Source organism: Spea bombifrons, chromosome 2 (genome assembly GCF_027358695.1).
Source record: "Spea bombifrons isolate aSpeBom1 chromosome 2, aSpeBom1.2.pri, whole genome shotgun sequence".
Lineage (NCBI taxonomy): Eukaryota > Metazoa > Chordata > Amphibia > Anura > Pelobatidae > Spea > Spea bombifrons.
The window spans coordinates 127117608-127141154 of record NC_071088.1 but is presented as its reverse complement, the minus strand read 5'-3'; the positions used below and the strand labels follow the sequence as shown (position 1 = coordinate 127141154).

Here is a 23547-nt window from a genome sequence, read left to right as displayed (position 1 = left end):
GGCATTTCTGGAGGCAGAGTGGCACATATGGGGTCAAAAGGCATATCACGGGGCACAGTGGCATTTAGAGGGTTAAAAGGCATATCATGGGGCACAGTGGCATATAGGGAGTATGAGGCATTTCTGGGGCAGAGTGGCAAGCCTGGGGGCAGATGTGCATAACTGGACTGGCAGGTTGGAAAATAAATGGAAATAAAAACAAAATATTTTTCTTAATCATAGCTTTTATTTAAAGAAAAAATAGTTTATATAGTGTGACAGGGAACAGGGCATGGTGGTGGATAACATGTACATTTCCCACAAAATACTGCAGTGCAATGTATTCGATAACCCCAGGGAGAATGTTTTGTTACCAACAAAATAATGGTAATGTTGTAGTTATGTTTGGGTCCCTGGGGTGGAGCATTTGGAGAGAAGGGAGGGCCAGTGCTCCACTCCACAGTTTACTTGCAGCAGGTTATGAAGCCAGTCCAGGAGTTCTGGTTCTCTCAGATTGTTACTCACCTGTTACCAATGAGCAGCAGGGGGCTGCTACAAAAAGGAGCCCTGTGAGTTATTCAGGTGAGAAACACACAAGCAGTGAGTGAGACTGCATATTTCTCCTAAAGAATCTGCTGAACGGTTCCTAAACAAAAAGGTCTGTGCTAAATGTTTTTGTTGGTAGCGGGTAAGCCGTCCAACGAGAGTTAGTGGCTGTTTGTCAGTAACCCCTTAGTTCCCCTATAGACGTACCGGGACGTCCAAAAAACGCCCACAAAGAAACCCCTATGGACGTCCCGGTACGTCCAGCCTTTCGTGCAGCGTCAGGGACACATCCCTGCCGCTGCACGGGAGACCAGGCTGTCGTTTGACAGCCTGGACTCCCCCCTGGCAGCAGAAGCCGGCATTGCCGGCTTTCTGCTGCCTGATCTCCCGTAACAGCTTCCGGCATGAAAGCCGGTAAGCTGTTACGGTTGAAAGTGCCCGATCGCGCGATCGCGCAGTTGAAACGCGCGATCGGGCATTCCCTTCCGGGTTACGTCACTGCTGACGTAACCCGGAAGGTCATCGGAGGACAGGATATCCCCTGCGGGGATATCCTGCCCTCCGATGAGGCACAGAGACGCTGCGATCTCTATGCAGGTCTGTGAGGACCTGCATAGAGATCACAGTGTGATCGGTGCAGGGGGATCGCGGGGAGGGGAGTGAGAGACCATCTCTCTCACTCCCCCTCCCGTCCTGTAAGAAAAAGCAGAAAAAAAAAAAAACCGTTAGTCATTTAAAAAATAATATTAAAAAAATCATTAAAATATTAATATAAATAATACAAAAAAAAATTATAATGTGGGCTGTGATGTCATTGTGACATCACTGGCATGTTCAGGAGGTCCCTAGGAGGACCTCTAACCATTACTGTGTAAAAATAATATATAAAAAATAAAAAAAAATGTAAAAAAATTAAAATAAAAAAAAAAATTAAAAAAAATATATAAAAAAAGATAATAAAAAAATTATTAAAAAACCTTACTTCCCATTGCCCTAGCATAACATCTAGCCAGTATAACCCTCCTGCCCCCGTTCACAACCCCCAAACCCGTTAAGCCATAGGCATACAAATTTTACAAAATTGTACACCTAATAGAACGCTCCCTGGTGCTGGGAAAGTCTGGAAAATCTATATAAATTAGGTATTTCTGAAATCAGGACACCTGAATTAATAAACTTGGAGGGGATTTTCCATCACTTTACCTAATTTTGTGAGGATTCAGAGGGAAAATGTAAAAAAAAATTAGTTTAATTTTCTAATCTTCGCTAGTTTTTACTAAATTTCTCATTCTAAATTTCCAGCTAATCATCCAACTATGGTATCAAACGAAAGCTCTATCTCTCCTTGAAAAAACGATATATAGTTTACATGGGTACATTATTCACAGGAAAAGAGAATTATCGCTGAACCGACATACCCCAAAAATGGCAAAATTGCTCTGGGCTTTGAGGTACCAAAAACCCCTGGGATTGAAGGGGGTAAGTGCTCAGAGAGCAAGGCTTTTCTTTTTGTTTGTTTTATTTATGTTTGTTTACAGACCTTATAATAAAAAGGACTACAATTTCTAAAAAGAATTCAGCCTTATGTGGTATTTCAAACCTTGAGACTGTGTGGTTACCTGATCCCAGCTCACATATGGTGGAGAATGCCGGTACCACATTGATAGTCTGGTAAAGGAAACAATACCACAAAAAAAAATAAACATGGAGGATGTTATTAACCCCCTTAAGGACCAGGCTGTGTTTTACCTTTTGTACCATTGGGACCGAGGCTGTTTTAACACTTTTGCGGTGTTCCCGTTTAGATGTAATTTTCTCTTCACTCATTTAGTGAACCCACACAAATTATATGTTTTTTTTTTTCAGGACAAGAAGGGCTTTCTTCAGATACCATTGTTTTAATCATATTATCTAATTTCCCATAAAAAAAATAATAAAATATGATGAAAAATGTAAAAAAACCCCACATTTTCTGACTTTTACCCCAAAAATCTTTTACTCATCCAAAAAGCTAATGAAAAAACCTACTAAGTATATTCTACTATTTGTCCTGAGTTTAGAAATACCCAATGTTTTTTTTGCTTTTTTCTGCACGTTATGGAGCAATAAGTACAAGTAGCATTTTGCTATTTCAAAACCATTTTTTCCAAATCTGGTAATTCTTCCCCCCATGTGCCATTTCGGGTATCTTTGAAGCCGGCCAATGCAATTTACCCCATCAAATCATATATTTTTGAACACTAGACACCCCAAGGTATTTCAAATGCTAGAATTTTAACTCTTTCCATGCACTAATTCTACCACCAGTCTTTGTCAAACTTTGTGGTAGTAATTTATTTTGTGTTTTTTATCGCTAAAATTGCTCTTCAGGTATGGATTTACAGCTCCTGGTATACATCACTTTCAAACAACACCCCAATATGTGTTCAGCAACATCTCCCGAGTACAGTCATACCCCCCATGCATGGGTTTGTCGGGTTGTTTGGGAGGTAAAACGCCACATTTAGGAAGTGCACATTTTTTAACTTGGAACTTTTACATCTGGTCATTCTGCCCCCATGTCCTAATAGGACCATCTTTGAAGCCAGCTAATTCAATTTACCCCATCAAACCATATATTTTTTAAAACTAGACACCCCAAGGTATTTCAAATGCTAGTATTTTAACCCTTTCCATGCATGAGATTCTACAACCAGCCTTTGCCACACTTTGTGTTAGTATTTTTTTTGGGTATACATTTATAGCTCCAGGTATACGTCACTATCAAAAAACACCCTAATATGTGTTCAACAACATCTCTCGAGTACAGTGATACCACCCATGCATGGGTTTGACTGCTGTTTGGGGTTAAAAGGCCACATTTGGAATGTGCGCTTTCTTTTTCCCTATTTTGGTCAGTCTGTGTCTATGCCCTATCTTTGAGCCTGGCCACTACAATTTACCTCATAAAACCATATATTTTTGAAAACTAGACACCCCAAGGTACTTAAAATGGTAGTATTTAACCCTTTCCATGCATCAGATTCTACCACCAGCCTTTGCCACACTTTGTGGTAGTATTTATTTTTGTATTTTTTTCACACAAATTGTACTTTGGGTATAAAGTTATAGCTCCAGGTATACGTCACTATCAAACAACACCCTAATATGTGTTCAGGAACATCTCCCGAGTTCAGTCATACCCCACATGTATGGGTTTGTCTGGTGTTTGGGGTTAAAATGCCACATTTTGGAAGTGCGCTTTCCCCCCCCATTTCGGTCAGTCTGTGCCTATGCCCTATCTTTGAGCCTGGCCACTCCAATTTACCCCATCAAACCATTCATTTTTTTAAATTAGACACTCCTTGGGTATTTGAAATGCTTTTATTTAAATTTTTCCATGTCAGGATTTTTGGGAAGATACAGCGCTAATTTTAGCACTTGCTCATAATAATAAACTTTATTATTTTTATTTTATTTATTTTACTCTTTTTGGACTTTTTTTTTACATTTTGCTGGAACTGGATAGTTCCTCTAAAGCATAATAATTTTTAAATGTTACCATGTTTTTTTTAAGCTTTTTCTTTATTTTTTTGTTTTTTTTCTTTTTTTTAATATTTTACTAATCACAAAGTGATTAGAAAGCTGGGCTCCATTGACTTGCGGATGGCGAAGACTGCGTGCAGCTGCGGCTGTGACTGCTCTCCGGAGCGGTCACAGCCCGCCCTGGGGTAAGTATTTGGTGTCGCTGGATGCCTCCTGATCGAGGCATTCCAGCGACACCATTGACACTTTATGGCGGATGTTGACGCCCCGGGGAGGGGCCAGAAATGGCCCATCATGCCGATCTCGGTGTTGCTGAATGCCTCGACATCGAGGCATTACAGCAACACCGTTTAAGCTTAGAAAGTGATCGTTGATCACTTTCTAAGCTTGTTTAAGTCTCATGACGTGTCAGGCACGTCATAGGTCGTTAAGTGACCATTTTGCATGACGTGCCTGACCCGGCAATGGACGTTAAGGGGTTAAGGCTTTACTACAGGCAGCAGCCACACAGCAACAAGCTACAACTGCCCAGCAGCAAGCTACAACTGTCCAGCAAGAAAATATTAGAATCCGGCAGCAACTGGTGCTTGCACAGAAAGAGGAGCAACACAATGTCACTCGTGCCATGCAGCAGGAGATCCAGGGCCTATCTGAGAGGCTAGCCAGGTATACTGCAGAAGTGCCACATAGTTCTAAGACTCTGAGAGTGAGTAACTATTTGCAAAAGATGGTGGCTACAGATGATGTAGAGGCTTACCTGATGGCTTTTGAAAGGACAGCTGAAAGAGAACATTGGCCTGAATCTGAATGGGCAAGCCTTTTAGCACCGTTCCTGAGTGGAGAGCCTCAAAAGGCATATTATGATTTGGAGCCTGCAGAAGCCTGTGACTACGGTAAACTGAAAGCAGAAATTTTGGCCCGCCTGGGAGTCACGATAGCGGTTCGGGCCCAGAGATTTCACTCCTGGACTTATAATCAAGACAAAGCGGTACGGTCACAAATGTTTGATTTAATACATCTGGCCAGGAAATGGTTAACTCATCTAGCCACATCGTGGAACAGCTTGTGATGGACCGGTTCCTGAGAGGATTGCCTGTTTCCCTAAGGCGGTGGGTCAGCCAGAGCGATCCTAAAACTGCTGATGAACTAGTTGCCTTGGTGGAACGGTATGTGACAGCTGGAGAATTTTTGCAACTCCCTAACCAGGAGAGACTTAGAACCCCGAAGATCCAGAGTCCCAGTAAATTGGGTAAGACTGATCCAGGGAAAAGGGGGTCTCGGGAGGAGCAGATGGGGTTTACAACCCAAGGGACATTACAGCAAGAGGCAGGTCCTTCTAATATCACGGAGCCTGATGTAGAATTAACTGACCTAGAAGGTAACCTGGGTAACTTCAGAGCTGCACAGTGGGAGGACCCCACTTTATCTGGGGCAAGAAACCAGATCACTATGAGGAATGGGACCCCTGTTAATCCTGGAAAAACCCTGATTTATCCATATTTTGAGGTAGAAAATGATTTACTGTATAGAGTTGAGAAATTAAAGGCGGTTAAACAACTATTGGTACCCCAGGCATACCGACACACAGTATTAAATCTTGCACACAGCCATATTCTGGGAGGGCACCTAGGGGTTGAAAAAACAAAAGAGAGAATCCTCAGGAGATTTTATTGGCCAGGTGTAATGGCGTCAATTACAAATTATTGTTCCTCCTGTCCTGATTGCCAGTTAACTGCCCCTCTTACAGCGTACCGTAGTCCATTAGTGCCCTTACCTATTATAGAGGTTCCATTTGAACGCATTGGTATGGACTTTGTGGGCCCTCTTGTAAAATCTGCCAGAGAACACCAGTACATATTGGTAATAGTAGACTATGCTACGCGTTACCCTGAAGCAATACCTATGCGTACAACTTCAGCAAAAGCTATTGCTAAGGAACTAATGTTCGTGTTCAGCCGGGTTGGGATTCCCAAGGAAATACTGACAGACCAGGGAACTCCATTCATGTCCCGAGTTACAAAAGAATTATGTAATCTCCTTCGTATAAAGCAATTGAAAACCTCAATATATCACCCACAAACGGATGGTTTGGTGGAAAGATTCAATAAAACCCTAAAGTCTATGCTTAGAAAGGCCATTGATAAAGATGGGAAAAACTGGGACTGCCTTTTGCCTTATTTAATGTTTGCTATTAGAGAAGTCCCTCAAGCCTCTACTGGGTTTTCTCCTTTTGAACTCTTGTATGGTAGACACCCTAGAGGATTGCTAGATATAGCCAAAGAGACTTGGGAACATGAGTCTACACCACACAAGAGCATCATAGAGCATGTAAATCAGATGCAGGAACGGATGACAGCCATTATGCCGATTGTTAGAGAACACATGAAGAATGCTCAACAACGTCAGCAGACTAGCTACAATAAAAATGCCAGAGTCCGCACGTTTAAACCAAGAGATAGAGTGCTAATTTTGGTTCCTACTGTAGAGAACAAATTCCTAGCAACGTGGCATGGACCTTATGAAGTCATTGAGAAAGTGGGAGTAGTGAATTATAAAGTAAGACAGCCTGGAAGACGAAAGGAGGTACAAATTTACCACGTGAATCTACTTAAGCCATGGAAAGAAAGAGACGTGCTTGTGACCATAGAAGCATCAAACCACCCTACAAAGGATAATGACCCTGCTGTCATTATATCCGAAACCCTGACTATACATCAGAAGAGGGAGGTAAAAGACTTTATTAGATTAAATAAAGATGTTTTCTCCACAGTTCCAGGGAGAACTGCTGTAATAAAGCATGATATTGTCACTGAACCAGGGAAAAGGATCCATCTTAAGCCGTATAGAATACCAGAAGCTCGTAGAGAAGCAATCAAAGAAGAGGTGAAGAAAATGTTGGACCTTGGGGTAATCGAAGAATCCCAAAGTGACTGGTGTAGCCCAATTGTGCTTGTACCAAAGCCTGATGGTACAATCAGATTTTGCAATGATTACCGGAAACTTAACACAATATCCAAGTTTGATGCATATCCCATGCCGAGGGTTGACGAACTTGTGGAAAGACTTGGGAAAGCCCGGTATCTCACCACACTGGATCTAACCAAAGGCTATTGGCAAGTGCCCCTCACAGATCGGGCAAAGGAAATAACTGCGTTTTCTACTCCAGATGGACTTTTTCAATATAAAGTATTACCTTTTGGTTTACATGGGGCTCCAGCAACATTTCAAAGAATGATGGACCGAATCCTAAAACCACATACCCTTTACGCAGCGTCTTACTTGGATGGTGTGGTTATACACAGTGAAGATTGGGAGTCTCGCTTACCAAAAGTGCAGGCCGTCCTTAATTCCATACGAAATGCTGGCCTGACGGCAAACCCTAGTAAGTGTACTATTGGCCTAGAGGAGGCTAAGTATCTAGGGCAGGGGCGTCCAACATGCGGCCCGCGGAACCTCGAGGTGCGGCCCGCGTGAGATCGGCAGCCGGGATCACAAGAGCCCTGAGGCTTACTTGTGGGAGGGTCTATTCTCTGCTCCAGTCCTGCCTCCTCTGTGGGGAGAACGAGGAAGGCCGCGCCCCCTGCGGAAGTCTGTGAGCGGCATCGAGAGCTGTAGTGAAGGTAAGGGGTGGGTAGGTTGTGTGAATGAGTATGCCTGATTGAGGGAATGAATCTGTGAATGAATGGATTTGTGTGTCTGATAGCATGGATGTGTAAGTGCTGGAACCTAGGCATGATGGGACTGTGATTGCTGTTAGCAATCACACACCTTTCATGCCAAGTCAGCCAGTACATGCTGAAACCTGGCTAGCTCCCCCCTTATGTATTGATGCTGCCAGCAGTATGGGGTCTGCACTTACAGCCACCCTGTACCAGCATGTATTGGCTGACTTGGGATGATAGGAGTGTGATTGCTAACAGCTAACAGCAATCTGCTAACAGCAATCACAGTCCCATCATGTCTAGATTCCAGCATTCACTGGTTGCCTGGGTATAAAAAGAGTGTGTTTGCTGTTAGCAATCACACTCCTATCATGCCAAGTCATATTGTTGATTTTTTTTTGTCCAATTGTGGTGTGTTACTTTTAATAAAAGTGTGGTTATACACTAAAATTGGACAAAAAATACAATGCCCAGCCAACCAGTACATGCTGGAATCTGGGTATGCCTGAGATTGCTGTTAACAATCATAATATATAATTTTTTTTTACAATTTTGGTGTGTAAATTACTTTTATTAAAAGTGTGTGGGGGGGGTCACCTTCAGTTTCGGCTAAGTGAACCCTGAATTTTCGGTTTTGGTCCAGAATTTTCATTTTAGTGCATCCCTATTTTTTTATTTTTTTTTTACTTATCCAGAATCCTAAATTTGTAGTCACAAAACTTTCTAGGCCCAGAAATCAGTGAGAGGAAATGTAAAGGTTTTGTGTCATTTACTTTATTTTAATCTACATATTTTATTAAAGGCCATATTTTCTCTCAGTGAAAAATGAGTGCGGCCCTTGCACGTATACAATTCTGATGAAGTAGCCCACTGCAGAAAAAACTTGGACACCTCTGATCTAGGGTATTCCATTGGGCGAGGGTTAGTCAAGCCACAACTTGCTAAAATTGAAGCCATACGGAATTGGCCACGGCCATTGACTAAGAAACAGGTCAGATGTATTAGGTATGATGGGACTGCAAAACGTATGGAATTGTGCCAATTGAAAATACTCCCCTCACCTGAAAAGAAATGTAATAATCTACCTTGGTGTGGTAGATCATGAAGCACTCCTCGATGTAGAGTCCTGGCTAAGAGGGGCAGGAAGGGCAGTGGTACCTGGAGTCCTTCCTAATACCCTTTTTGTAACAGACTCTGCATCTTTTCTGAGGCTTATGTTTGGCATCAGTGGGGGGGGGTATTGTACAAGGAAAGTGCCTGCAGGTAAGACGCAGGACATTCTCATCCTGAGAGAATATCACTCGGGATTTTTACCTAGAACTCTGGGTGTAGATCTTCCCAGTGGCACATTTCTTGTACAACACATATGTGTTGTACATGGCAACCTGGGTGAGGTAAATAGCCACCTTTTTGTACCAGGTCTTGGTCTTACGCAGCACCAGGTACGGCTGCAGACGCTGGTCAGAAAGATCTACACCCCTCATGTTCCTTTTGTAATCGGTGACGCACTAAGGCTTGAGCACCTGTGTATCACCTTCCCCACGTACACTGACAGGTACCGCCTTCTCGTTGTGTATAGTGGAGAGGATATACACATCCTTCCTGTCAGTGTACCTGGGGACCAATAGCTCCTGACTGCGCAGAGCACTGGTAGTGCTGCGCCTCTGCTTGGGGTAAGTTACATTTTTGGGATAACCCTTGCGGGTTGGCCTAACAGTGCCACATGCTGGGGTCTGCTCCAAAAATAAAAAAATGAAATAAATCTGGGGTATAAATTTCAGGGAATTTAATAGAAAAATAATTGATAATGGGCCTCAATTTATAGAAACGGTCAAATTGGGGGTGCTCTCTAGGGGGGCATTGGAAATTGTCACTAAAATGTAAACATTTTAGGAGCTCAAAGTACCTGTTCCAGAGCATTATTTGGGGAAAAGCAGGGGTGGATAATATGGGATCTGTGCTCCAATATGACCGAATATTGGGCTTTTTCACAATGCCCATCATAAGGGTCAGGGCCCCAATTTTTTTTATTTCATGGGGGGTCAGTGGGGTGCCAGGTCTGGCTTCTGCCTCCTTGGTCAGCTGCCCGACACTGGGCTGCATAGATGTTTGTTTGAGCTGCTAGCAGCTCAAAAAACTCAGGGGGCAAACATCGGATTGAAAAAAGACTTTGGCTCACTAGCATCAATGTCACATCTGATGCCAGGAGTCCCATTAAAAGCAGGGATTACTGGATCTACCATATTTGGTGGCGCCCAATTATATTTAGAGTAATGCTCTCCACGTCTGGCTTTAGCAGGTGGAACCTGGCCATCATCATCTTCCTCTGACTCGTCAGATATTGACGCATTATCTGATGCAGAGCTAGACACATCAGATATCGGGTCAATATCTGATGCAGTCAGAGTGGCTTCGTCGTCTGACGCAGTCAGAGTGGCTTCGTCATCAGACTGAATGAGGAAGATGTAAGCCTCCTCAGTGCTGAAGACACGGTGCTCCATTATAACACTAGCCTACCTACCCAATTTCTAAAACCCTACGCTATCCCCAATTCCCACCCCAACCACCCACCAAACTAAACCTAATATTTTTTTTCTTTAAGTTTTTTTTTTTTTAGACGATCGTGGGGAGGGTAAAACATGTATTTGGGGGGGTTATGTATTGATTTTTGTGGGTTTTTCTTTATATGTACTGCTGCAAATGCAGACAATGCTCTGTCTCTCTCCTTCAGATCGCAATGATGGAGGAGAGAGGAAGAGCATCTGCAGTAACGGTCACACGATCGCTGTGATTGGTCATCACAGCGATTGTGTGATATTACACGCCGGAAGCTGTTACAGGAGATCGGACAGCAGAAAGCCAGCGATCTCCCGTGTAGCGGAAGGGATGCGTCCCTGCCGCTGCAAGATTCTTGGGAGGCGTTTTTTCGACGTACCGGTACGTCCATAGGGGACTGAAGGGGTTAAAGTACTAACCAAACACATAATTTTGTAAATACAAACGTATTTACGTTTTTTTATTGATAACTTAACACTTAAAACTTAACACTTAATTCTTAACACTTAATTCTTAACACTTAACAGCTATTACAATACATAATGTAACTTGAAATGATTCCCCCATCCGTTTCTTGTCTAGACGTATGCGTCCGACGTCATGCGCTTTGCTTGCGCTGGAAGATTTTGAAGGGTCAACTGAATTTCAGGAAATGCTTGCACTAAAGAAAAGAAAACAAACAAGCGGTTGGCACAAACATCTCAATTTGTTTTAGACACTTCAGTACCGATATAATATGCATATAGAAAACATTTTGTACAACTTTCACAACCAGAGCACAATATACCCAATATTTCATAGTTTGGTCCATCAGAAAACATACACAAGACTGTTCCGCTTATCCCATCAATGGAATAATACATGCTGTGTACAAAAAAAGCAACTCCGCACCTCTTGTAGCGAAGTGAGACTGCTTATTAGCAACCCTTTGCATATATCTTTGCTCAAAGTCTTTAAATGTACTTGTAAGACTTCTATTATACACAAAAACTTTGCATTTGTTTTTAAAAATGGAAATTCATCTCTAAAGAGAAAGTAAAAGCAGATGCATCTATTGTTAGTTTTCAACGTACATAGAAAACATTTGTTTTGTATTTGAAACGGGACGTGCAAGTTATCCTTAACTAGGCATGTATGACAAAGCAGAACTTGGCAACCTTTGGAAATCGGTTTTGTTTTTACTGTTACTTTTTAGAACGTAGTCAACTAAATAAATATGAAATTTAGGCCATGGACCAAAATATGTGGCAATGAAAAAAACCTCTGAATTTGAATTATTCATTAAGCTGTGTGTTTATGACCTCCACGACTCAGCATCACAGAACGTGGATGTGAAATTTAGGCTAATTTACTATTAGCGGGTATCATCAACATACAAAAGTTGGGATAACGTTGTTATGGAGGAAAGGCTTCCTCACAGCATTATTCTTACCATTTTCCCTGGTTAGATCACACTAATCAGCCTTCTACGTCTATTGCGACGTGGCATTTCTAATCTGAAACACAGAAATAATAGGACTTTTAAGCACAGTCTCCTTAAATCATAAAAATCCAGTATAATCAATAATGAGTTGCACACCCACTACTGCTATAGTTACATGATTACAATAAACCTTACGTACGAAAATATTTTTCCATGACACCCTGAATCAGAACCTTCTGGCTGGATGTGCTTGTCCCTGGATGGAAATAATGGGAGTTGCAGTTCAGCAGCTGGAAAGCAGGGATCGGCAAATTGTCCGTACAAAGACACCAGTGTCCGTGGCAAGGTTTGTGAAGATCCATAGAACGTTGTTAAATCGTCCATCACAGACCCGAGTAAATGTCTACCACGAGAAATGTTGGTGCCTAATCCCCGTTGTTCTATAACATAACTGCGAAATAAAGCTGAGCATTAAAAACAAAAATATCACAATATGCACACTCCTTAATCATATAATGAAAATATTTACTTATCAGCATGGGCAGAACACACAACACAGAATTATCAGCGTATGTTTGGACCCTCAGGGGAGAAAAGATGCTGTGAAAAACGTAAGTGGGATAATTGGAACATCTATATATCCTATAAATTGCACGCCGCAAGTGCAAAACTGCTACTCAAAAGTTAAGGTTTAAAAAAATAAATAAAAGTAGTAGCGATATATATATAGGTATTTCACACGTATGTATATGTACAGCTCTCTAGTGCAGTGCATCCTATATGACCTTTTTGAGACATAGTTAAATAAATCAGCCGTGGGGATTTTGCAATGTACTATTATGCTCCCTGTCACAAAGGGATAATAAAGGCAAAATGCCAAAGCCATTCGATTTACTAGCCGACACATGCAAATGATTATGTCTGTTTATAAGTAGCAAACATAAAATGTTTGAACCATACCTTTTGCCCATTTCTGGAGCTCGCTGAGAGGTCTGGCAGAGGATGCCTACGTGGAACCAGAGCTGCAAACAGAAAAAGATTTTATTTACATGCAATTTAGAAATTTTATTCAAAAGGATTTAGACAAAGGATGCAGCATCGTTCAGGTTGATTTGGGCATATAAACAAACGGATTATATACACTGTATATATCATGCAATAAATTGGGGCTTTACAAACATGTATTATGTAAACTGCAATTCTTTGGGAACAGTAAAGTATTTGTGTGTATATATATATATATATATATATATATATATAAAACTCTTATTTGCAGCACGGAAGCACCAAATACCCTTCGCTGCAGTGAATCATTTATTAAGCTTTAGTTATGTGCTTCTGCATATGCTTATAAGGGGAAAAGTATAGAAGTGGTACATACTGTTTGGGGATGTCATCTTGGTTCATCCCAGCATTTTGCTCAGGGTCCCCTGAAACAATGCGAGTTGGAAAAGCTTCGCCATTTCCCAAACTGTAAGAAAAACAATAAATGGATTAGTAGCTTCAGTGTGGAACCGCAGCACTCCTCAATGTAACTGGGGAGAAGATTTGTGATAAATTGACTCATTGCCAAATAATATCCAAACCTACTTGATGTAAAAACCTGGCAGCTAGCGTTTTCAGTGATAATTATGTTTCAAAACATGCTCGCTGAGCAGATACTTGGAATAATGCTCTGGCAGTCCCATGTATGATCGGAAAGCAACGCACTAATACTAAAGACACAGCATAATATTTATATATATTTTAACTATGGTGAGGACCTCAAATTGCACAGGGGGCAAAATTATCACCATCTCTTGCACGCCGTTTCATGATATCCCTTCTGCTTTCTAAAGGGAGACCCCAAAGTATCAAAACGAGAATATAAAGAATAGACAATTGTTTTAACACATGTTCAGACATACAGGTTCAGCTTGATTACAATCTAACACTCCCAGTGACACCAGAGAAAACATGGAACTTTTAGAAAGCTCAAATGGGTCAGATTAATCATTGTTAAGCATATTAATGCTACGATCATGGCATTGGTTTTCAGCATTTCGGTCACCGTGATATCATTTCCAGTTTATAGAGCTGTCAGTACAGTAGTAGGCAATAGGAATTCTCCATAGCATGGCACGGCCCGTAAGTATTAATAATCATCGTTCTAGGGAATAAAATATGTAAGTGTACCTCGTAAACACGGGCAGCAGCCAAAGCAGCTTTTGATCCCCAAAAACCTCTCTGAAATTCCTGCTGAAGCCAAGGTAAAATCCGTCCTTCTCTGCACCGGTTTCAAAACACGGAGTAAACTGTACCTCTGAAATCAAAATAACAGTATTTGTCACAACCAGGATAAGCTTCTGTATTTATGCAAGCTAAACGAATGAATTATAATGCGCCAGGGACGATTTTTTTGGGTTGGCCAAAAGGAAAGGCCTTAGTATAATATGTGAGGATATATATATATATATATATATATATTATATTTCTCGTGCTGTCACACGTTATTTACTGTGATATTTATTTATTCTGGGTTAACTGTGGAGTTTATTCCTAGTGATTTAGCATCACTTATATTAGAAAGCGCTTCATCTATACCCACTTACTAACAAGCACTACTTATTTTACTAATGCGAGAGAAAGCAAAGACATTACCATAAGTTGATCTATTTTTCCCAACAAGCCGACAATGAAAGGAAAACAGAGAAAATACGAAGATGAAGAACACGACTCCCACAAAGAACAGAGCTAAGACGTGGCTCTTGGCATGGGCGTCCAGCGGATATTTCTATAGAGAGAAAAACAAGGATTAACCATGTAATCGCGTCACACGGATTATAGTCTAGACTAAAGCAGACAGCGCTGGGCAAAAGTGAAGAGCAACAAATGAACCGGGTGTAATACATCACATCGGCAATAAATATCCTGCTCATCACAAGTATCTGCGCCTTTCAATATCTTACAAATCCGTAATCTAACCTCAGCGCACGCGATAAAAGCAGGGCACGGCTTCACACACTTTTTAGTATTTACAAGCAAGTTACTTCCCTCTAAACGGCAATTAAGAACTATATCTACACTTGCGCACGTGTCTGTACAGATGAATCTGAGGTCTATAGACAGAAAGTGTGATTTATCTACAAGACGCATCCTGAATATATGATACGATGGGAGATCCAACGCGGATGGTCTTAAAATACCTTAAAAATGACTTTTTTAACTGGGGTGATGACGTCAAACATTGAACTTTACAGCACCGCTTTATGAAGCCTACATGTTAACCCTCTTACTGCCAGGTGGTACGTGCACCATGCTTTGCCCACAGGTTTAACCAAACAAACGGAGAACATTAAATACATGCAAGTTTTGATGAAAAACACGATCACTGGACCACATGAATTTACCTGAGAATAACTCCCCAGATTTGCTGCAGAAAGGCGACACCGAATGAAAACTTATTAGATGCCAGCAGAGTTGGACTCCAGGAGCGACAGTATAGAGCGAAACATACGTTTTCAAGAGAAATCGGCTAGCCCAATGTATAGAGAACATTTACACTATATGAAAGGTTTTACAGCTTTAAATGGTGCCGTCATATTCTGCAGTGCTATTCACTGGACATACATATTAATAACATGAAAGCTTGAGATAAGTTTGTGCCATTTGTTTATAATGAAATTAAGACTTACAACATCTACTAAATACATCTCGATAATTTAAAAAACATTAAATGCATACCATCCAATACTTTATGCAATATTGGAGCACTGTTGAAGCAACAAACAGGCAGTACAGCGAGGCGTACAACAAGAACAGCAAGAAGAACTTGTAGTTAGCAAATCCAATACAATTGTTGACCCTACAACAAAAATCCTGGGTTTAGTACATGAATAAACAAACAAATGTATGAAATGGAAATACTTAATTAATACATACCAGGGGCAGTGATGGTCCCTCTTAAGCACACATCTAAAAAGAGACAGTAAGCAAATGTGAGATTGCAAAAATATTTTTTTTTACATTCACCGACAGGATAAAATAGAAATGGTCTAGCCGTGAATCTAGGTGTCACTACAAATTTAAGCACTGTACAGTCTCCATTTCACTTGCCGGTAAAAGAAAGCTTGTATAGAAGCCAGTGTCAGGATCCGGCAACCGGCTGGGAACAAGCGCTGAGCTAAATCTGTAAATGGCCTTCTACCGCTTCAATGTTCATTTACCACAAATAATAAACACAAAATATCACAATACATAGAAAACAAACACACAGGTGCTGTATTTCTAAAAATCTGAGCAACACACATCTTTAGATCAATATTGTAAGTAAAAAAACATAAGTAACAGGCTTACCTTTCACAAATTGAACAATGATAACACCGGTCAGGTGGAATAACCTTGCAGTCATTACAATACCGGATACCTGTGGCACAAAAAAGGAGGGGTTTAAAAAACACGACACCAACATGATCGGAAAGAGTAGAAGAATATACTGAACGTAGATTGATGTAGTCGAGGTACATAGGGACACCGGCATACATTAAACATGCTTAATTACTCGGCGTCCCCGAGTAATGTCTTTATCTGCAGGAAAAATAAACACGCAGCCCAGCGACGCGATGGGAGACATCAAGCAACTCACAAGACAACTTCACGCGTTTCGCATAGCAGACTCTTAATCATAAGCTCTTCTAATGAAGGGCCTGGTGTGTGAAACGCGTAAAGCTGTCTTGTAGGGATGGTTTTTGATTTAATGCACATTTATTTCTTGATGTAAATGCAATCACATAATTTTTGGGATAATTCTTGTGTATGAAAATATTCCCTGAAGTTCTGTAAACAGACAGGTTGGCTGATTTATCAGGAACCTGACTATAGCAACAATTTAAAGAAATGTTTATTTTGGTCACTGGCATAAAACCTGCTATGTGAGCATCTACTACGACTGTGACCACAATCTGACTCAGCCGGCTCGTGAAGGAGCGGAAGCTGAAGCCGGGTTGGATAAAACGCCTCTATAATTTCCTTGGGCTGATCTCGATTCTGACTTGTGCACTCGGACTTCACGTGGTTTGATTACTTTGACAATACTTTACTATTATATCACTGAATGAATAAAGAAGCGACTGTACGCACCATTGGTTGGAGTTCTTGTGACGATTGGCAAATCTTTAGCTGCCAGCTCGAGAATCTCTTGCCGAATCTCTTTTCTGTCTTCCTTTTTGTATCGCTTCTTGTCAGATTTGGGTAAGTAAAACTATAAAAGATGAATAAAATGGTGGATTAGTGATTTGTAACCAAACAATGCAACATATTCAAGAAATACCGGAGGATCTTTTGTCCCAATATCCTAAAAGACAACTGTTTATGGAAACGGATAGCTTTATAACCAAGTAAAGCATTTAGAAGAATAATAAGGAGTTTTATTCAAACAATATATGTTATTTACTGTGATACACTAATAACCACAGATTAGCTGAATCTGACTTTAGGTTATATGATATAAAAGACTAGATTTAGTTGGAGACTAGAATTCTCTAATGTTGACCAAATAACAGATCAGATTACCAGACACTTTACCAGTAGAAAAAGACGATTAAAAAAAAACCAGGAACATATTTACTAAGAGGTGAAAAAAACTCCAATGATATTTAATTTCGCCTGATAACCAGACAGAAAATGTGGTTTCCTAGGATAATATTGCCAGAGGTCTGTAATACCAAACATTTACAACTCAGCTAGTTGCTCTTGGGAATCACGTAAAAATGGCATCAACACAATTAATAACGTTTTCTCCATTTCTAAGGCAGCAGCCTATGAGTTAATTGGTTTTCTGTCACTACAATTATATTTCCCTTCCAAAATTGACTAAAATGGTAAAACAGCACAGCAAAAGTATTATTTCTGTGAAAAGTGTTACGTTCAGCAGAATAGGTGGAACATCATCTTCAAAATATAATGCGAAAGCCGGAGGAGACAAGTGACGATTCTCAACCTCCCAACACGTACCTGTTTAGATGGACTGGCCGGCAACGTAACTATCGTTCTCCAGTATGACCAGAAGAACATCATAAATATCATGTGATAAATCACCAGATATACAACTATAACAAAAACACAAATGCATAGAGTTACAATGCAAGCAATCAATTATTGGAAACAGAGGATTTATATTAATATTTGTATTTGCTTGAATGTAAGACTTTTTTTCAGAAAAATACCTCTCTTCTTATATTCGACGTTATCGTATAATCGGACCTGAAATAAAGTCTGAATAGAAGACTAAGATCCAGATCCCAGCAGCGCTGCAGGGGACCTGGATCCTCCTCTCTGGCAGCTGGTGAACACCTGTGCGATGCACGTAGACAAGCTCCGCTGCTGCCAGCACTTCCACTGGGGCTTCTATGATGGAGCACCGGTGTCACATGACTTTCGGGTGCTCCATCATAGAACCCCAGGCAGAAGTGCCAGCCAGCAGCAGACGTTCACCAGCTGCCCCCGCTAGACACCAGGAAATCTGGAGAACGGAGGACAAGTCTGGGGAGGGGGGGGCATATATGGGAGTATAAGGCATATCTGAGGTGCAGAGTGGCATATAGGGGAGTATAAGACATATCTGGGGGGCAGAGTGGCAAATAAAAAGAAATAAAAAAAATTCTCAAATCATAGTTTTTATTAAATATTAAAATATAGTTTACGTGTGAATTAATATTTACTAGTAAAACATTTTTTATAGGGTAGTCCTATATTCAGGCTTTTTCTCCCCCCCAAAAAAAATTAATATTCAAAATTTGGGGGGTCGTCTTATAATTAAGCAAATACGGTATACACACACACCGATTGGCTACATAAAGTTAAATCTATGGACTTTCTGCAGACGCGCATGAATAAGTATCAGTATTTTATAATATATTTTATATTAACTGTCAGAGCGATCAGGTTAACGCTCCGATGCATTAAGAAGGGCCAGTTTAGCCCAGCTGGCATTGCAATTGTGGCCCCTTCTGTCCAGGCCCCAAAGCGTTTCAAAATAAAGGCGGACAATCAGTGAATTTGTGGAGCTAAACATCACAGGTAACCCAACAGGTAAAAAAAACACCTCTTTATGGTCTATGTACAAAAAAATTAAAGCATTTACCCTTTTCAATGGTTGATTTGATCGTATCTACAAGAAAAAAGAAATATTTATTATTAAACAGTAAATAAACACTCCATACAAAATAAACAAATAAAGAATAAACAAATAATAATAAAGGTTTAACGCAGAAACACACTGCGTTTGTGACTTTTACAACATAACAGGAAACCCCAAGAACAATACGGATTATATATACGGAGTAATCCCGGTGCGGAGCGGTAAAAGCGGAGCAATCACCCTTCTGTTGGCTGCCATGGTAACTGCACTACTTTAAGCATCAGAGCTGCAGTAGACCGCATGTTGTACCGCAGATTATTTGAATGCCTAAAGTCCCGCGACAATAAAAGGGGTTTATTCACTAAACGGATAGTTGGCATGAAAGTCGGGATCTGAACTCTGAAGCCATTTTGCATTACGAAGGGCCGTTCCTGGCCACTTTCTCCAGCCACAGCTCGATTTTACATGGGGCAAAAGGGGCAAATGGTCCCAGGCCGAAGCTTATGTCAGGGGCCCAATTCAGCTCTTCTGAGAAGTTCTGAAACCCTAAAAATCACCAATTTAGACCCGTGTCAGCATGTTTCAGACATGTACAGCATGTTTTATGGGTTACACAGAAGCATTCGGCTTATACACGGGACTATCAGCAGACATATCACCCGCATAAGGCTGTTCCGAACATAAGAAGACTTTCTGAAGACATGTTTTGCAGAAGCCAAGACGCGGACATACCGGGTGAAACCCCAAAAACCAAGAGCTGCACGGATTCCCAGGACTCCGCATTTACCGCGAATGTATATCACCCGGTAACAAACACACAACGACGGAGCAGAAGCGCTCCTCTGGAGGAGTCCCCGCGGTTTTCTAGAGGTTATTTGGAGAGTAACGCGCTTTCTGGGTACGGAGGGGTTCCGGTTACTTACAAATGCAAAGCTCCACCACGAAGGCGTAGTATGACCACCACACGACGGCCATGAGGATGAGCATGGGAATGCAACGCGCCAAATAGCCACCGTAAGTAAACGCCATGATCACCACACCGCAACCAACACAAGTGAGAGGCTCCCGGCGGCGGCGGAGATAAAGCTCTACTACGCCACAAAGGGGACGCTAACTGTCTGTGACCAGGGCCGGATCTACTCAGCGGCTGCACGTCACAGACAGGTCTAGTAGGCTACTACGAAGGGGCTATAGTGACGCATTTTTTCACCTGGAGGGGGGGGGGTCGTAATTGTAAAAGAGATGTAGGTAACGGAATTATCAATGCTTTACCTAGAGAACGGATGAGTAAACATCCCTCCGTGAGAATCATTCATAACTACAATAAGCATTTGCCGTTGCTGCTGCGAAAGGAGAAATAACCGGGATCATTTGTTCTACTCAGAGGCACTGGGCGATACATAATTATTTACAATAAAGGACATAAATTATACAATTGTGTGGGTTTTTTTGCTTGAACACCTAATAACCTCAGTAGCAAGAACAGGGCCGGCCTTAGGGGTGCGCGACTGCACAGGGCGCCATGGTAGCAGGGGCGACTGCCCGGGACTTAACTTAAAACATCGTTTTTGTGTTTTTTTTTACTTTATTTAACATCATTCATGTTAAATATAGTTTAAAAAAAGAAAACCCGATGCTTTAATCTAAGTCCCGGGCAGGGGCGCCGAGCGGTTGCTCGTAAAGTTCTCAGCAACCGCTCGGCGCCCCTTACTCGTCGCGGTGCCGGCTTGTCATGTTGAGCGCTGGAGTCCACACAGGGCACCACGCTTAAGTCCGCCTCTGAGCAAGAAGATGCAACAACAGAGAAAACCATACAGATGCCAAATGGGTTTTCATACAACTTATAGAAAGTGATGAAATGTTACGGTCTAATATAATACTTCAATGCTTAAACCGTAGTGGGCGCCATGTTTTGTATGCCGGTATTACTGCATTCCAGGTATAGGAGATCTCTGGGAATACAGCTATCACACGCGAATGTGCCGATTGTTTAAACCCGGTCCTGGATGCCAAAGCAGGCACTACCGGCATAACAAGCAGCAGAAGGCAGCGTACACCTTTAAGAGATGGAGCATCGGGTGCCTTCTCTCCACGCCTCACTGCCTCAGACCAGTGTTGCATTGTCATAAAAGGATTGTATTAAAGTTCCCCATCCTAGCATTCTATTATTTTTTACAGTCAAGTCTTATACCCGTTTTTCTGTTGTAGTAGTAATATATGTGCATTTATAATCCTAAAATATATATATATATGGGGGGGCAGTCAATTACATAACATAACCACATTTTCTGGTTTCCTGGTAATACAGTACGGCGCTGCCTGCTTTCTTCAAAAATAAAATACAAAAACAGTAATTGGTGAAGATACACTAAAAAAAATATTTTTCTGAAGCCACAAATTGCCTAAAGATACTAGGGAAAAAAATGTAAGTATGTAAGGGGCAAAACTTCCTAGTCATGAAGGGGTTAAGATCACCTCTAGTCCCAGGGAGGGACGCTTGTAGAACAAATAGTTAAGTTTACACAGGGTACCTGTTATTAAAATAGGCAAATTAAGGAGTTGTATCTCATCAACCTAAAAGAGCCAAAGCACCTACAATGGGCACGTGAGGATAAGAACTGGAGCACGGAGAGATGGAAGAAGGCGGCCTGGTCTGGTCTGAGGAATCCCGTTTTCTTTTACATCACGTGAATGGCCAGGTGCGTTTGGAGAACACATGGCACCAGGACACATCCATGGAGGCCGCACCTCGCAACTTACAGGACATAAAGGATCTGCTGCAAACATCTTGGTACCAGATACCACAGCACACCTTCAGAGGTCTACTGGAGTCTGTGCTTCAACGGGTCAGGGCTGTTTTGGCGGCAATAGGGGGCCCTACACAATATTAGCATGCCCCCTCCCCCCATTGTTCCGATTTAGGCAGGCCAGTCCCAATTTTGGGTCTCTTTCTCGCCTATCCCTTACTGCTTTGCAGTGGTAAGTTGGGGGGGGGAGTTATATGGGGGGGCATAAGGCTTTTGTGGAGGCAGAGTGCCTCATGATATGCCCTTTAACCCCCTTTATGCCAATCTGCCTCCAGAAATGTCTTTTAGCCCCCTATATGCCACTCTGCCTCCACAAATGGTTTATACCCGCATATATGCCACTCTGTCCCATGATATGCCTTTTTACCCCCCCTACATGCCAGGCATATAGGGGTATAAGGCATTTCTGGAAGCAGAGTGGCATATAGGGGGTATAAGGCAATTCTGGAGGCAGAGTAGCAAGCCTGAGGGCAGATATGCATAACTGGGGATTACTCTGAATTTGTTCTCCTGAGGAAGCCCATTAAGAGGCGAAACGCGTTGAGACAGTGACCACACAGAGGAGGATTGGTATTTCCTGACGTGAGGATCTTCCTTCCTTTCTCTGAACCTTGGACTTTTTATGAACATACCATATGAATTCAACCATTCTGTAAGTGCATTCACATTTGTTTATCACATCACAGGAAGTTACTGCACTATGTGGTTGTTTTCATTTCTATATTTATAGATTTTAAAGAATAAAGAACTGTTTTTTAAATACGTTATCACACTATCAGATATATTTTTCTTTTTTTCCTATATACACATGCGCCCCGATTGCTGTTTCTGGCAAATAAAAGGAAATAAAAACAAAAAATTCTCAATCGTAGCTTTTATTAAATATGAAAACAGTTTACATGAATTAATAAAGGAGTTTCTTACAAGAATATCATGAAGAATAATGTGATCACTGTTTTGTTCCACTGAATAAAATTGAAGTTTTTCATCTAAATATTTTTGCAGTAGCAAATGTTTTGATTCCATGTATATGTGTGTGTGTGGGCAGTGTATGCGTATATGTGTGTTTATGGGCAGGTGGGTGTAAAGGCAGTGTGTAGGGGTCATGGGAGGGAGGGAGGCTAACATTAGCCTTTATTTATTTTAAAAAAATTCTCTGCTGCTGTAGACTACTCTTCCAATGATGCTCAGCCAGCATTATGGTGGACACTTAGCTGGCTGAGAATCATATAAATTTTCACAGCTAGCATCTGCAGCTTTACTGATGCTGCACTTCCCATGACGCTCAGCCAGCATCATGGAAGTAGTATGTCTGGCTGAGCTTATGGGAATTCAATTCAATGTGTTGGTTATTTTTAATATGCATGAATGACTGTGCTGACAAAAATGAAGCGTGTTTTAAGTGGTGATGGAAGCGCGACATTTTAAAGTGCGATTGCTTGTATTGATGAGTTCCACGAGATTTAAAAAAAAAAAAAAGTTTCCCTCTTTCACATTTTTAAATGTTGGGCAGTATGTATTAGGCAGGTGGTTATAATGTTATGGCTGATCAGTTTACATTGCTTATATTAACACAATTGCATGGATTTATTTGGTGTGTTATATAATGCTTACTTTAATCTGTAAACAATATTGCACGTGTTTATTTAGTGCATGTAGGACGTTGTAGCATGTTGGGAGCAGGAGCATCTTTACCTAATGTATTTCTGTCAGTTATAGTTTTGTCATATATATATATACACATATATACACACATATATATATATACACATATATACACACATATATATATATATATATATATATATGTAAGAAACGCTCCAGAAATAATAGAGAATTATAATACCGGTATGTAGGATTAGATAAATATAACATCTGCTAAAAAGAATAGCTCCAATGTTCTTGGAAACTTGTGCTAGACCGCCTCCTAGT

General features: G+C 41.1%; 1 protein-coding gene and 1 long non-coding RNA gene across 2 annotated transcripts; both read right to left on the bottom strand.

Annotated features, from left to right (window-relative positions):
* Nucleotides 1-10710: 10710 nt before the first annotated feature.
* On the bottom strand, nucleotides 10711-12120 carry LOC128474157 (uncharacterized). The gene is made up of 3 exons (XR_008346318.1): nucleotides 11891-12120; nucleotides 11701-11764; nucleotides 10711-10929 (listed from the first exon to the last, which is right to left on the bottom strand). It is a non-coding gene; the product is annotated as an uncharacterized LOC128474157 (long non-coding RNA).
* Nucleotides 12121-12646: 526 nt separating this feature from the next.
* LOC128473848 (palmitoyltransferase ZDHHC20-like) lies at nucleotides 12647-19837 on the bottom strand. The gene is made up of 11 exons (XM_053456073.1): nucleotides 19732-19837; nucleotides 18812-18838; nucleotides 17683-17777; nucleotides 16810-16930; nucleotides 16027-16096; nucleotides 15613-15645; nucleotides 15415-15535; nucleotides 14332-14464; nucleotides 13867-13993; nucleotides 13073-13162; nucleotides 12647-12713 (listed from the first exon to the last, which is right to left on the bottom strand). Exons 1-11 carry the CDS (start codon nucleotides 19835-19837, stop codon nucleotides 12698-12700), a joined length of 939 nt encoding a protein of 312 aa, XP_053312048.1. The 3' UTR covers nucleotides 12647-12697.
* Nucleotides 19838-23547: the final 3710 nt, after the last annotated feature.

Coding starts and splice junctions, on each gene's coding strand:
- LOC128473848 (XM_053456073.1), bottom strand. CDS start 19,837: ATGGCGTTTACTTACGGTGGCTATTTGGCGCGTTGCATTCCCATGCTC. Junction 18,839..19,731: donor CGTGGTGGAGCTTTGCATTT/GTAAGTAACCGG, acceptor TTTTTCTTGTAG/ATACGATCAAATCAACCATT. Junction 15,536..15,612: donor AGGGACCATCACTGCCCCTG/GTATGTATTAAT, acceptor TTTTTGTTGTAG/GGTCAACAATTGTATTGGAT.